General features: G+C 40.6%; 1 protein-coding gene across 8 annotated transcripts in view; it reads left to right on the top strand.

Moving 5' to 3' along the window:
- LOC126285378 (acetyl-CoA carboxylase) overlaps positions 1-16536 on the top strand; it is a 385520-nt gene that overhangs the window by 332574 nt on the left and 36410 nt on the right. For all 8 annotated transcript variants that reach the window (XM_049984706.1, XM_049984707.1, XM_049984705.1 and 5 more), the window contains 5 exons: positions 888-1045; positions 5693-5873; positions 8612-8848; positions 9158-9361; positions 9599-9800. In XM_049984706.1, the coding sequence (XP_049840663.1) occupies positions 888-1045; positions 5693-5873; positions 8612-8848; positions 9158-9361; positions 9599-9800 (982 nt within the window). The remainder of the gene's footprint in view (positions 1-887; positions 1046-5692; positions 5874-8611; positions 8849-9157; positions 9362-9598; positions 9801-16536) is intronic.

The raw sequence follows: 16536 nt of genomic DNA, 5'->3' as shown, positions 1-16536 counted from the left end.
TGTAGCTTATTAACCTTCAATACCAATGTCATGTGACAAAGAATAGCTATTCTTATAACTACACCATGCATATTAATTTAAACCATTAACGTTTCCTATTTGTGTGTTTGCGCAACTTAACAGTGATGTTGCTATTGGCTAACTACATCATGAGCCCTATGCTCTGAATATCTGCTGTTAATCGCCTGGCAAGGTCACGTGACAAGCTGTGATTGGCTTACAAAATCACATTGCAATCTCTATTTAAATATTTCAGAAATGAATCTGCTGTTTTTGGTGGAATTTGAATTTATACTTTCACAATACTAAAATATACAGTGTACAATAATACGAAAATATGCAGCATACATGAAGCTGCACATCTGAGATCTTTCAAAAACGTGTCGTCGTCCTGCCGCCCCCCCCCCCCCCCTTGCCGGGAAGTTTGATAACAGTTTATAAAACCTTAGGGCTGATTATGTTTGAAATTCCGAGTGAAAGTATACTGACGCTTAAAACAAACAAAAAAGTAAATTTTCAACTGGGGAAAAAAACTGTATTTTGTAAGTGGGGAAATTCAGGAAAAATCTGGGAATTTTTTTTTTTTCCTTGTCTGCATATACATTCTGTTTATTGCTTACTTGCTGTCTATTACTCTGTTTCATATACTACTTATACAATCAGAAATATTAAATGATACAGTGCATAGACATCTATGCTCAAAAAACTCTTGTATGTTTCACCTCACTTAGCAATTTTCTACTGTGTTACAGTATAATAAAGCAGATTTTAAAATTTGCTGTGCAATGTTTTATTCAGTGGTGTGTTACAGCGCTGTAGTACAGTAATAATGTTCAAATATCGATGGGTATTGATTTGCAATGAAATATGTTGTATGGTGTTTATAGCTGGTGGAGCCAATTCATATAATTAATGTTGGAGTTAAGGATAGAGGAGACACAGATGATGCAACATTGAGCAGAAGATTTGGAGACTTTTGTGCCAGACACATAGATGAGCTCAAACGAAGAGGGATCCGTCGAATAACATTCCTTGTGCTCATCAGGCAAGTGCAGTAAATGTGTACTTGTGTATGTATAAAACTTACAGTACAAGAAATGCTGTTTTTATGTATATTGAAGGAACATTTCACAGAATTTGGCAAGTATAATTTATCTAAGAAGAAAAAATTTGGTTTTTTTACCTCTCTTTCATATTGTTCATACAGATATTTTGTTGTTGTCATGGCCATGCAGAAGTCGCTGTAAAATTACAAGGGGATAGAATGATGGCCAATACTTAACTTCGAGAGGCAAAATTACTTGTGATGGACATGTAAAGTGGAAAAGCCTATTGTAGCTTTCAGAAATATTAGTTCCTACCTCAGGGAGGGATATGTTAAGCAAAGGCGGTCGGGTTCTCTGACTTCAGGATGAGAGTGACCGACTTGTGAGGATGAGGGGAAACAAAGATAAATGGAGAGATGTCAGAGATCAAAGACAGTACACGGGATGAGCCAAAAAGGGCTTTACAACTTTGGAAGAATATGGAAATTTATTGAAATAACTTACCGAATCTGGAAATGTGTCATTTTGTTGGGGGGGAAAAAAAAAAAAAAATCAAATTTGATTCACATAGTGCATCAGTACCCCATTCCATCACCAGAAGTGTAGCATAGTGCACAGTTAAAGTGGCTGCTTTCACTGGGGTGGAATGTGCTCGTTGTTTGTTTTGGTTTCATGGAATGAACTCTACAGAAACTGTTTTGTGTAAATTTTGCACTGAATATGCTAAGGAGCCTCCAGGCAGGTCTACAATTTACTCTTGATCAAAGAACTTTGTTGAGACAGGTTGTTCACTGGGACATAATAAATAACCAGATCTCCTGCATTTTGATGATTATGTCGTACAAGTTAGAGTGGTACTTTGCCCAAAGTTCACAAAAATCAAGGAGACATGCATCTCATGAAACTTCCATTCCGCAAAAGATTTTGCGGCAAGTACTGCATAAACATTTACACGTTGAACCATACAGATTCACAATGACACAGCGCAACAATGATTCAGATAAGGTTGCTCATGGGGGAATTCTGTTCGGAAATGTTGTATTGGATAGAGGACGATGAGACAGTCCTGAACACATCTTCAGTGATGAGTCAACATTTAGTGTCAGTGGCATGGTGAACACCACACAACCGCAGAATATGAAGCAACGAAAATCCACTTGCAATCCTGGAACATGCTCGTGACAGCCCCAAAGTTAATGTGTTTTGTGCCTTTAGCAAATTGAAAGGGTATGGCCATTTCTTCTTCATGGAGAAGACTGTCACTGTTGTTGTGTACCTGAAAACTTTTTAATTCCACAAATCAATGAAGATGATGTCACTGTTATTGTGTACCTGGATATGTTTGACAACATTTTAATTCCAAAAATCGATGAAGATGATGAGATGGGATGGTTTACTACCAACAGGACGGTGCACCACCTAATTTCCTAATGGAAGTTCAAGATTTCCTCGGTAATCACTTCCCATGTCGGTGGATTGACCACAAAGGGCCAATCACAAGGCCACCTTGCTCCCCAGACTTAACACTTCTGGACTTTTTGCTCTGTGGTTCCATTAAAGACAATTTAGCTGACCTCAAAAATTAAATTTACGCTGCCGTTGCACAAGCTATGCACAGTTGGCTGCAGCAAGTGTGAGAAGAAACTGGTGGTGGTGCAGCAAACATCCCACCCCCAAATATTAGTCACTCTGAACCAAAATGACACATGACACTTTTATTTGAGACTTGAGGTTGTTTGCTATAAAATGACACATCTACTGAATCTGTATGTTATCTGAATGAATTTCTATATCATTCCGAAGTTGCATAATGCTTTTTGACTCATCCGGTATTGGCAATCCTCAATCCAGAGACAATAGGAGGACAGAATGAGAAGGAAAGGTGGATTAAGTGTAAGAAACACGAGGCGTGAACTGTTTATTGAATAGTGCAGTTAAGAGAAAAGTGGTAAAGGAAACAGGGCAAACCAGAGATTGGGGGGGAGATAGGATTACAGTAATTTATTCCCTTTATACAGTGTGGGACAATAACTTCACATGTAAAATTTTCTGAAGAAAGTATCAATATCTAAAAGGAATAGTGCAGTTACTTAACGTATGCCAAGAAGTATTTGGTTTGCAATTCTTTTCAGAAATAGTGAAATACTTGGAATATTTTTTGCATGCTTCATTTTGTACATAGGTACATAGCTCGACACTGCCATTTCATGTAAGTTTTCACAGTTGAATCTGGAATAGAATTTATTGTTTATAGGAATAACCTAAATGATGATATATTGGAACAATTTGATAAATTAATAAGAAGTGTTTTCTGAGAGTATTAGCAGGATTCTATAAAGAATTTGGCAGTAACCTTTCATTTTGTGAATGTGTGCCTAGCCTGACCATCTTCAGATTTCTTGTTATGGCGAGTTAACTACTTATTACGTGTAAGTGAAGGTTTAAACTCTAGCGTACATGTATAGTTACATGTCAAGAGCCATATTACTGGCGTATTACTCGTTCAAATAAGCATGCAGTATTGAAATTTATAGGCTACTGTTTCATATAGAAAGCACTGAAAATTTTTTTGTAGTTTTAGAATTTCATTGCTTTTTGAAACAAAAGTTTTCTTGTTTCAAGATTTCAAAGCTCATATTTCGGTTACAAGTCACACATACCATTAACACAAAATTAAAATTGCATTTTAATGTCATTTGCAAATATGAATTTTTATGTGATATTATTTACATGTATATGAAAATTGTCAGAATTAAGTTTCAACTAATTTTTGATTGATTAATTGGATTCTTTTGCATCATTTTTATTTCTGTGTAATTGTTGATCATACATACAGCAGTAGTTATAAAGTTTTAATTATCTCCACTTTTATCAACGGGCTGCGCCCTTTTGTCTTGGCTCCTGTAGCAGCATGCTGTAGTATGTGGTGTGGGAATTTCATTGTGTGCCAGGATTGCAGATATATACCTGCAAAGAAACTAAAAAATAATTACATGTCTGTGTTTTTTCAAACTGATGATAAAAACTTCGACTACCTCCGTGTATTACTAACTTCAACTTATGGTACTGTATAGAAGGGGCATTCAATAAGTAATACAACACATTTTTTCTGAAAGCAGGTTGGTTTTATTCAGAATTAAAATACACCATGTTGGTCCCCACTCTTTTGGCTACAAAACCCTCTTTTTCAACGTAACCTCCATTCAGTGTGACAGCCTTATGTCACCTTACTGTGAGGGCCTGCATCCCCTCATGGTAACACTCTTCTTGTCAACATTGGAGCCTGTGTCTTGGTGCATCAATAGCATGCCTATCATTCGTGTATTGCTTCCTGTGTTGTGCATCCTTCATTGCACCAAATAGTCAGAAGTCGAAAGTGTGAGATCCGGGCTGTAGGGTGGATGAGAACTGTCCAATGAAGTTTTGTGAGCAGGCTTGTCAGTGCTTGGACTGTCATGGAGAAAGAGAAGTTCGTTTGCATTTTTGTGACGATGAACATGCTGAATTCATTTCTTCATTTTCCTGAGGGGTAGCACAATACACTTCAGAGTTGAGTGTTGTGCCATGGGGGGGGACATTAAATGGAATAACCACTTCAGTGTCCCAGAAGACTTTACTGACTGAGAGTGCGGCTTCAAACTTTTTCTTCTGGGGAGAGGTGGTGTGATGCAACTCCAGGTATTGCCATTTTTTTCCCCGTTCAAATTGATGAACCCATATTTCATTGCACATGATGATACTCAACAAAGGACCACCACGATCTGCCTTACAACGTGTAAGCAATTCTGCATAGATGGTCCTTCGTTGCCCTTTATGATCTTCTTTTAGGTGGTGAGGAATCCAACAGGCACACGCATGTGAGTAACTCAACTGGTAACGAGAGTGCCGGAATTACCATCAGAGATGTCCAGTAGTGCAGTGATGAGTTTGATGGTGATTCATCAATCACCTCAAATTCTGACATGTGGGAGATTAGACAGGTTCGTGCGACCTGTTTGTGAAGGAGACAGGTGACTTGCCTAATGACTCAACATACTTTTGTTCACCACCACGTTTCCATAGACTTTCTGCACTGGTTTTCTGGCAAAGAAAGTGCGTTACAGATGCCATTTTGAAGGTTACAACTAGTGCCACCACCTGTCAGAATTTGATGAAACTGCAGGGGCTGAAGCACGAGTATTCCGTGATGTTCCAGGACAAATTCTGCGTTCTGTTGCTGAAATTGGCTGAGAAAAAAAAGTGTTGAATTTCTTATTGGACTTGCCTCGTTTGTAGAAAATGGTACAAATGAGTTGTGGACAGAATTTTAGAATTCATTTGTTGACCTCAGAAAAGGGCCAGGTTTGTGTTTAAAGTAAAATAATTTTTCAGTAGTGTTTTCAAAAATATTAATGTAGGTAAGCTTGCTGTTAAACTAAAATAAATGTCATTACAAATAATTTTCTGCTAGAATTTTTTAATGTAAAATGTCAAACACTGTGCAGTTTTTGTAGTAGCCATATTTAGCAAGATCAGTGATCATCTTGGCAGCATATTTGGTATTTGTTATGACTACTGTTATTAGTTTATTATTAATAGTGATCAAAATAACAGCTTTTAAGTTGATGAAACCGTATCATTTAATTCACTGAATTCTATCTTTTCAGACGCCAGTTTCCTAAGTTCTTCACTTACCGGTATCGTGATAACTATTCGGAAGATCGCATTTATCGACATTTAGAGCCCGCTATGGCATTCCAATTAGAACTCAACAGAATGCGTACCTATGACTTGGAAGCCCTTCCTACATCAAATCAAAGGATGCATCTGTATCTTGGAAAGGCAAAGGTAAAAAATCAATACTTTCTTTATTACTGAAGTTGATGGTAACTTTGTTGTTGTTGTTTATGTAAATGTTGTACTAAAATACGAAAAGCAGAAGTGGTAAGCAAGCTGATAGCTTCAGGGTGGTGAGCACTGACCAGGAGTAAGTGGAACTAAAATAGTAAGTTACTAGGAGAAAAGGAAATTGGCAACTTCCAGTCGATAATACTGAACTAAAGGAGTAAATTACTCCAGGAGTAAATTTTTCATTTACTTCCGAAGTACATTTATTTACTCCTTTACTGGTGGTGAACACCATTGGAGAGTGAAGAGACGCATTTGTGATGTATAGCGGCTGTGATTCCAAATAGCGGTTTAGGTTTCTTAAGGCATCTTTTGAATTCTGCTTGGTATACTGGAGCCGTTACTGCTGCATAATTCTGACAGGAGCCATGCTTTGTCTCCTAGGCTGCAACTTCTTTGTGGACTGTGAATCTTTCGCACAGGTACTTACAGGGAATCTCATTAATATCCACCATACTACTGCTGGAAGAGCTTTTAATAGTGTGATAAATAGTTTAATTGTCTTAAAGCCACTGTATGTGTCCATGCCACAGAACTAAGAAAATATATCAAAGAATAAAAGGAAATTCTATTGAACTGCTACTATCCTTTTTAGCATGTTGCATCATGCCTTTTAGATTCAATAGTAGTTATTTATTTTTTCTTTATTTAAGCAAACTGATCTTTTTCATTTTCTGGTATGTTTTTTGAATGTTTCTTGGCTTTTGCTGCTAGTTTGTATCTCAAACTGGCACTTAAATTAATGTGTGTCACCAACCAACAACAGACGTTGGTAGCTGTAGGTGCCAGGGTTAACAGTAGATTCATCCATTAATAGCACGTTTCTTTTTCATAATTTATAGATCTTGCCATTAATTAGTACATTAGCATTTAGATTTTCAAATTTTAATAATCCAATTTAATAATCATTTCTACCTTCTAAAATAATAGCGATGAACATACATCACGCAAAAGGTGATGCAATAATGTCTGCCGGCAATCAGTACTTTCCGAGAGGGAACGTACTGCACATGCCAGCAGTGTGCAGAAATGACTTACTTCTTTAGTTAAAATGCGTTACTACTTTAGTTACAACTAAAGAAGTAAATAGAATTTGTGCTCTCCAAAAGTTACTAAAGGAGTATATTACTACCGTAGTAGTCCAGACTGAAGAAGTAAGAGTCACTGCAAGAGAAATTTGTACTATTTTGGTGTTCCCCACCCTCAGTATTAAGTAAAATTTACATTAATGTAGACAACCAAACCTACATTTCATAGAAATGAAAATATGACTGATGAGCAGACAGTGTATTTTTCAGCCAGTTGATAAGCTGTATGAATGCACCCAAGGGAAATCTAAAAGAAAATCTAGAAAAGGAAATCTAAAAAAAGAAACAGAAAGGCTGCAGTAAGAACCAATTAAGTTAATCAGAAACTTATACACAATTATTGAATATGAGTTCTACTCTTGTTTTCTCCATCCTGAATTTGAACAGAATTTTCTCACTGTTCTGTTTCTTACTGTTTCAGTAGTACCACTGTTTTGGTGCAAGAAAGTTACGTTCCTGAAGCTCAAATAATTGTAAACATGTACACAAAGTTTCATGAATGTAATAAATGAAAAGCACTCAGTTGAATTTGTTGTACAGATTAATTTATTCAATTTAACTGGGTTTCAGATAACAAGGCCATCTTCAGACGTTTAGGAGTTACAGTGTTTGTAAACAACACTGCTAAAGATGTTAACTCATCTAGATCAAGGCAGAAACGCACAATAAAAGTTGACTTTTACAATGTGCCAGTAACATAATTTAAAAGGAACAATAAATAAGGTGACAAACCAGGAAAAACATTAACATTAAACTCAAAAAACAGTGCCTGTATAACAATGTACACTAAATCTACAAAACCCCTCCAAATAAAATTTATACTTGACAAGACTACCTAAAGAGGTTTTGCACATGGAAAGTGATACAGAAATCAAGTAAAACGAAAAGATTAAAAATTGTAACAACAGAATATATGGAGTACATAGGCAATCACAATAAAACAAAAAGAAATGAATAAATATGGGAAAATTGAGGAATAAGAGTGACTAGTTGCTATCTCTCTCCTATCTTTGCTACTGAAAATATATGGGGCTGTGGTGTTCTTCATATAGTAAGAAATTTTACACCCTTTATATTTATTTATTGTTCAACTTTAACACGCGATCTAGTGTTTACCACCACAATGTCGAAGATTACATGTACCATATCTTTGTGCCTCAGTTTAGATGAGTAACATCTTTTCTAATGTTATTTAAAAACACTGTAACGTCTTTGACCAGTACAGTCATTTAAAGTATGATGATGGCCTTGTAAGCCAAAAACTGGCTAACCTGAATAAATTATACCTGTGAAACATACACTATATAGTGTTCTTCATTTATCATTATGGTGGTCTACTAAGAAGCAATAAAGGAGTCGGCTAACATTTTGTAAATCTCTTAATTATTTATGTAGGTTTAGAGTTAACTATATTTGTGGCCCATATCTTTAAATTTTCTTTGTTGAGATTATAATTCATCTTTTTTTTTTTTATGAAAACAATAAGAGCTCTCATTCTGTTACAGCTACTTGTCTCAATAAAGACATATGTTTTAAAATGTCATTACATTTGCGTTGTACTATTGCAGTATAATTTCCCTGTTTTGACAGGTGGCAAAAGGGCAAGAGGTGACAGATTATCGCTTTTTCATTCGCTGCATCATTAGACATTCAGATCTCATCACAAAGGAAGCTTCTTTTGAGTATTTACAAAATGAAGCAGAACGTGTGCTGTTGGAGGCAATGGATGAGCTGGAGGTTGCCTTCTCCCATCCAGATTCACGACGAACAGACTGCAACCATATATTCCTCAATTTTGTGCCTACTGTCATCATGGATCCTGTGAAGGTAAATGATAATACACAGAATTGTAGATCATATTTGTTTAGTTGTTGATAAGATTTTATTGGTAGAACAATATTATACAGTTTCTTGCTATTAAACATCATTAAAAAAGTTATTAGAAGATAACCCTTCTCTCAAAAGAATGCATTATGAGGTAATTTTAGGACTGGTCCCAAAATTGGATGATTTGCCTGGAAATAATAATACTGAAACATCTTTGAGTTAATGATAGTGCTGGTTTCCCTCCTGCAATAAAATTTTTCAATATTTTAGAAACTTAGCAAGTGTTCTAACATTTTGTTGACATCACAGATTGAAGAGGCTGTAACAGATATGGTGAAGCGTTATGGTCCCCGTCTTTGGAAGCTGCGAGTGCTGCAGGCTGAGCTTAAAATGTTAATTCGTCAGACACCAAATTCACCTACAACAAGTGTGCGACTTTGCTTAGCAAATGACAGTGGTTATTCATTGGATCTCTGGTTATATCGAGAAGTCACAGACCCTAAAACAGGTGTTGTAAGTATCTTAAAAACATTTCTGTAAGTTCCAAGTTGTGTAAACAATGTAAAAATTGCTGTGTATTTATCTCACTAGTATATCTGATTTTTATGGCTTTCTTGTTACTTACTATGCAGCTAAAATTTTCTAAGATCTTAGAAATTTCACATTTGTTCGCAGGAGAAGTTGAAAGATCCTGTTGTGCCAATGTAACTATACAAACTGATTAGTTATTTCTTGTTTTCCTTTTTCTAGATAAAGTTTGAGTCATATGGTGAAAAACAAGGGCCAATGCATGGCTTAGCAATTTCCACACCGTATGTCACAAAGGACTATCTGCAGCAAAAGAGATTCACTGCACAGAGTGCAGGCACAAGCTATTGTTACGATATCCCTGATATGTTTCGTCAGATGAATGAAAAGTATTGGAAGGAGATTGCAGCTACTAATTCTGAAGGTACATCAGTGAAAAACTGTTGAAATTTTAACAGATGTTTGACAAATGCATCTTCCAAATGTTACCATCTTTTTGTGCTTCCAGTATAGTTAAAATAATTTGCTATGTTTCTTAGAATATATTTTCCTTTGGTCCTGTCATTAGCGTTACTACTACTACTATTAGTATTACTACTTGCTTATGAACTGTCATAGTGGCCCCCTTACTGTTAGAGGACCCACAGAACCGACACACAAGATGGGTTGCTGACCCCCTTTCAGAAGTCGGAGAGAAACATTGCCAGCAGACAGAAACAATAACAGACTTTCCAAATAAACACGGAACTACTTCACCAGACAAATTGTGACAGTGTTCCACCAATCGGAATTCATGTGACTGATATAGCACACCACCAACCTGGTTTTATAAGCACACTTAGACTGGCAGTATTTACCAACTGCTGGCGACAGCTCTGGCCAGTTCTTATGCCAGCCCTAGCATTGTATTCACTCGCCCCAGCATTGTAGTAGCACACTGTATTTTGGTAGAGTAGATTTTGGTTAGTATTTCTTCCATTGTCTTGTTTCCTTATGTGGTTTGCCACCACAAGAGTTGTGGAGGTTTTTTCTGTTTGCCCTTGTGTTTAACACTTAGAGTATGCCAAGAAGGCGATTTTCTTTAATTATATTAAAGTGTGGTCAAATTGACTGTTCTTTTCTTGTCAACCACAGTGCCTCTGAGGAGGCCATCCCGTTCAAAAACGAAAGTTTTATCCTCTTCGCCAATATCAGTTGTGACACAACTCCTCAGAGGCACTTCTTCAGTCCTTGGTGGAAACTTGATAGCAGATTCAGGCAGCGCTCACAAGGTCAGAACATCACTCTCACTCCCCAACATTGCAATAAGTAGCTCATAGAGTAGATTCCATCGTAGGTAAATTGAAAACTTTTCACATGGTTCCACCAATGTTTCCGGCTTTCCACAGGTCTGTTGAACTGTGGTCAAATTGTGTAGAATGGTTGGAACAACACTTACTGGCACATAGGATCCACAACAAAAATTAAAGTCAGGCTTTCTTTTTAGCAACAGTCAGTCCACAGGTTTAATTGAACCGTGAGCAGTCCCCTTGCGATCTCTCATTTATCCGTATTAAGGGCTGCCTTTTTGAGTACTCTGTCCATCAGAGTTTCTTCTCTTGTTGCGGGTCACCAGGTCAGACTTATCAAGAATGGATTACATCATTCCGGTGTCTCTCTGGTGATTGTAAATTCTGGTGCACCAACGTTGCCTGCAAGCAGTCCTATGCCTCTTCGTTGATTTGCAATACGGTGGTGTTTCACGCACCAGACGAGAGTCTTCGGGCTGATATTTTGAAGTTACAGGACCCGTATCTTGACACCTGTCTGCCTATCATTTGTGTCTTTGAACATTCCCACCAGCTATAACCACTGCGTCTCGATCCAGCTGCTTTTGCGGCCTTCCAGTTGCCTAGCGCCACGCGGGAGTCTCGACAATCCGTTGGTCCATCCCGTGACGGGAAGTCTTTCGCGCAGCTTCCCTCCAGTCCAGACTGTTTCCAGACTCACCAATGGTCGGAGTGCCCCCACCAGCAAGCAAGATGAATGGCTTGCAGCCGAGTGGGCTGTATCGCCGCGGTGTGTCAGGCTTCGCAGAAACATCGCGTGGGTGCCACACTTCCTGAGGATGCACAGGCTCATCTTGAATCGTAACCTCAGGACCTGAACGCCACGCATTCCATTGTCGATCAAGTATTCTCCATCATTCCCCAGTTGGGTGCCTGTTTTCCCTTAACCCTGCAGGTCATGCATGTTCTGCTGGTCTTCCAAACTGACACGGCATCATCCGTTTCTATTGTGGACTGTACCACATAGCGATGCTTTGGCTCGCCAGCTCCATTCCCGTACACTCGTGCCCTTATGCAGTTTGAGTAATCACTCTATATCAGTCAACAGCATTTTTCCACACAAATATCTTAAAACGGTCGTTCCTTCACCACTCAGTTTTTGGTGGTTGGATACCCCGGTGCTACTAACTTTCTGGGTATGGACATTTTTGGTCGTCTGGGGTTATCAGCGCAGGACGCAGATTCCCTCATTGGATACCCTCCTCGCCCCATTGCTCTGCAAATATGAAACGTTGTTCTCATCCTCCACAGCAGAGGTGAAGGGTTTCACCGTGCATGTTCAGCTTCTTCCCTCTGCTGTTCCTAATTTTAAATTTTTTTTTTTTTTTAATGCCTGCCCAGTCCCCTTTGCTCTCAGAGACAGGCTTCAGGCGGAACTTCGCCGCTTAAAAGATGAAGGCATCCTTTCTGCCATCTTGCATAGTTGCTGGGCGATGCCTATCATGATAGTCAAGAAGCCGAATGGCACTTTATGCATCTATGGTGATATTAAGGTCATGGTAAATTCTCAGTCCGTCATTGATGCCTATCCTGTCCCCTTCAGTGGATGACATACTGGCACGTCTTGTGGGCTTGACCAGTTTTGCCAAAATTGATTTGCGCGATGCTCATTTCTTATTTGCAGCTGCCGTTGGAGGAGGAATCGAGCAGATCCTAGTCATCAATACCTGTTGTGGCCTTTTCTCTCTACAACCTCCTCCCGTCTGGTATCATCAGCACCCCCACTGTTTTCCAACATTATTTGGAATTCCTCACAAGCCAGGTGCCTGGGGCAGCCACTTATCTGGACAATGTCATCATTGGTGGCTCATCCGGGAAGGACCTCGTGGTCAAGCTGGTTTGGCTGTTTCATGTTTTTTCTGAGGCTAACCTGCATTGCCACAAAGGAAAGTGTGACTTTTTTGCACGAGAGGTCATCTATTTTGGGTTCATGTTTGAGTCCCGAGGCCTACGTGCCTCTAAGGAGTATGTCAAGGTGACTCAAAACATTCTCCTCTGACCAGTGTGAAGCAACTGCAATCCATTCTCGGTTCAGTCAACTATTATCGGCATTTTATACCCCACGCCACCGAGATTTCAGTGCCCCTGACCTGATTATTGCGCAAGTTAGCTCTCTCCCGCCATCCTTGCTGGCCACTTACAATCCTTCCGTGCCTCTCATTGTTGTTCTTGGTTCCCCCCCCCCCCCCCCCTTCCCCCCTCCATGTTAAACTGGACATGGACACAGCTCTGGAAGTGCTTCTGTTGGATGCCGATACAGTCCGGCAAGGCGCTGCTCAGTCTCAGACACTGCAATCTCTCCACTGCCAAATCGCTGGGGGTTGGCCGACCAGCTGTCATAGCATCCGAAATGCAGAGGTCGAGTATTTCTTTGAGATCATTGGCACAGTCTTTTTCCACAGTGGCGTCATCCTTTTCCATAGTGATCCTGATGTTCCTCGGGTGGTAATACCGCATGCGTTGTGCCGCCATGTCCGACCTTCTCCATGCTGGCCATTGGGGCATTGGCCTCACCAAACAGCTGACCCGCCGACATCTTCATTGGCGTGGCGTGGATAAAGACATTGCCTCCCTCGTGTCAGCCTGCACCACATGCCAAACACATCAGGCAGCACCCATGCACTGGTATTTATCATGGCCGGACACAGCTGCTCCAAGGGAACATCTCCATTTGGATTTTGCAAGGCCGTTCCCACTGGCTCATGCTGATCAACTCCGGGTCGGGATGCCCTTATGTCTCCCGCATGATGAACGCCACTTCTGCTCAGACTATCAAAATTCTTCCGTGCCTTTTTGCTGTTGAGGGACTCTCCGAGATGATTGTTACAGATAAGAGATCACAGTTTACTTAGACTGAGTTTTAGCATCTCTGTACCGCCAATGGAATTTCCCTAATCCATACCGCCCCATTTCACCCTGCATCAGACGGCCGGGCAGAACAATTTGTGCAGATGTTCAAGACGCGTTTGATAAGCTGCTGAGCCATCACCCGCTGGAGGAGGTGGTGTTTCTTTTCTTGGCTACATACCACACCACCACCCCAGCTCGTAAAAGTCCAGTGGAGATACTTCACGGTCGACTGTTCCATTCTCCCTTGTTCGTACTGGTTCCTGAGGCTTCTCATCCTCCCGCCCGCATGCCGATTTACTCCTTTGCGCATCGGGCAGGAGGTATGGGCATTGACCTTCTCTCATCCACAGGCATGGTAGGCACCTGTGGTTATCACCGAGCTCTGCAGCTGGGCAATGACGTCTCTCTGGTGGGCCGACGGTTCTGCTGCCTGCCGGCACCTAAAACAGCTTTGCCCCCTGTCCGGTGCACCATAATGCCCCAGGGGAGCTGCCAGTGTCTATTGACAACCGCCCTGTGGCAGAACCTCCACTTCTGTCTCCGCCTAAGCTGCTGCGTCCACTGCCAACTGCCCTTGCTGCATTGCTGCCGCCTGCCCCTGCCAGCCACAAACCCATGGACATCGACCTGGACGCCCCTACTTTTAAGGACACTTGTGGTACTGTGCACTTTATTTTCCCAAAATGTCGTATAAGTCCTTTATTTTTAGAGGGTCTGCAGAACTGAAATTCAAGATGGGTTCCTGACCCCTCCCCTTTCAAGTGCACAGAGAGAAACATTGCCAGCAGACAGAAACAATAACAAACATTCCAAATAAACATGGGACTACTTCGCCAGACAACATGTGACAGTGTTCCACCAATCTGCACTCATATGACTGATGTAGCACTCCACCGACCTGGCTTTATGAGTACACCTAGACAGTCAAACCGGCAGTGTTTACCAACTGCTAGGAACAACTCTAGCCAGTACTTACACCAGCCCTAGCATTGTGTTCACTCGCTGTAGTATTGTAGTAGCACACTGTATTTTGTATTTTGATGGAGTAGATTTTGGTCAGTATTTCTTCTATTGTCTTGTTTCCTTATCTGGTTTGCCACCATAGGAGTAGTGGAGGTTGTTTTCTTTTTGTTCATGAGTTTAACACTTAGTGTATGTCAAGAAGGCATTTTTCTTTAATTATATTAAAGTGTGTTCAAATCGACTGTTAGTATTTTTTCCTTCCGACTGCAATACACAACATGAACCATTTTGGATTGCACAGTGCAGATTTGTTTTTCTAATCTTCCACATAGCTCTAACTGTGTCTGTATGGTGTGTTTTTATTTTTTGAGTCCACTTAGTTCTGGGTTGTTGATTTTCATCTAATTCTCTAACTGTACAACCCAACAATTTCTTTTGACTATGTGCATTTTGTCTACTACTTCCACTGTATCTATGTGGGTTTATTGAGGAGTTTTCAAGTTGTTGGTTCCTTGGTATATTCTTTAATTTTGTGATGTATATCATATATTCCAGTGCTTGATTTGCAAAAATAAAAAAAGTAAAAAAAGCACCTTTGGAGGGGGATGGGGAGTTTCTGAAATTTATTTATTTATTTATTTATGACAAGAGATTTGTTTGGCCCACTTTTTCAGCTCATTCTTTAAAGACTTTTATCGTTTTGATTGCTGTGCTTTCACTGTCCACTAGTATTGCTGAAACGTCTGTGAAAGCTAAGTGAGAGATCTTATTGTTGTCTTCTGTTTGTCCAAGTTGGGTAAGCTTCCGTTGGTTGTGGCTTTTTAATTCTTTTTCCCATTCCCTAATGAGTTTGTTATAATTGAAGAGGAGTGGCAACTGTCCATCTCTTTGGCGAACTCCAGTTTTACTTTGAGGGCCCTGATAGTTCCCTCATGAATTTTATTTTGGACTTAGGGTGTGTGAGTGTTTGCTTTATGAGACTCACTGTTTTTGGATGCAGTCTTTGCCCATTTAGGAAACAAATATTCAAATTATTGGGCTGCTTCAGGTTGAAGATCTGTTTTATGCATGATCATTCTGGTCAAAGGCCCAATTGGTATTTTCAGCCCTATGCTTAATCTGTCCTTGTGCTCTTTAAATTAAACATGCTGAGAATATCATGTATGTATTTCAAAGGAGAGAGCTCCTCTCTCTTTCGCTCACTCGTCCCCCCCCTCTACACCCTACCCCCTTCTCCCCTCCCTTTCTCCCCCCTTCTCCCCTCCCTTTCTCCCCCTGTCTCCCCCTCCCTTTCTCCCCCTACTCCCTCTCCCCCACCCTTTCTCCCCCTACTCCCTCTCCCCCACCCTTTCTCCCCCTACTCCCTCTCCCCCACCCTTTCTCCCCCCATCCCCCACCCTTTCTCCCCCCCGTCCCCCACCCTTTCTCCCCCCCGTCCCCCACCCTTTCTCCCCCCGTCCCCCACCCTTTCTCCCCCCCGTCCCCCACCCTTTCTCCCCCCGTCCCCCACCCTTTCTCCCCCCCGTCCCCCACCCTTTCTCCCCCCCGTCCCCCACCCTTTCTCCCCCCCGTCCCCCACCCTTTCTCCCCCCCGTCCCCCACCCTTTCTCCCCCCCGTCCCCCACCCTTTCTCCCCCCCACCCCCTTCAGTCCCTCACTTGGCAGCTTACCAGCTAATGAATAATAAACACTGCAAGGAGTAAAGATAACCGCCACCATATACAGAGCACTTAAAAGTATTTTTACATTTTAAAATTAGCTTTATTTCTCGTAAAATAAAACACTATCGGACAGTGTCTTGAGTATAGTGGAGAACAGTATAACTGCGATTATATGAAGGTAATAGGTTGCAACTTGTTTGTTTACACTTTGCACTGTGGACGAATGTGACTACCAGTGAGCTCAAAGGTATTTTGACATGAAGTTTTCTCCCAAAATTTGTGGACTTTACTTGCTTCTTAGTTCTGACTTTTACTGATATTTACCTACAGTGATTATTTCAATATGCTGAAACATAAG

Source organism: Schistocerca gregaria, chromosome 8, assembly GCF_023897955.1.
Source record: "Schistocerca gregaria isolate iqSchGreg1 chromosome 8, iqSchGreg1.2, whole genome shotgun sequence".
Taxonomy (NCBI): Eukaryota; Metazoa; Arthropoda; class Insecta; order Orthoptera; family Acrididae; genus Schistocerca; species Schistocerca gregaria.
The sequence above is the reverse complement of the archived record's forward strand: the minus strand, read 5'-3'. Positions and strand labels throughout refer to the sequence as shown.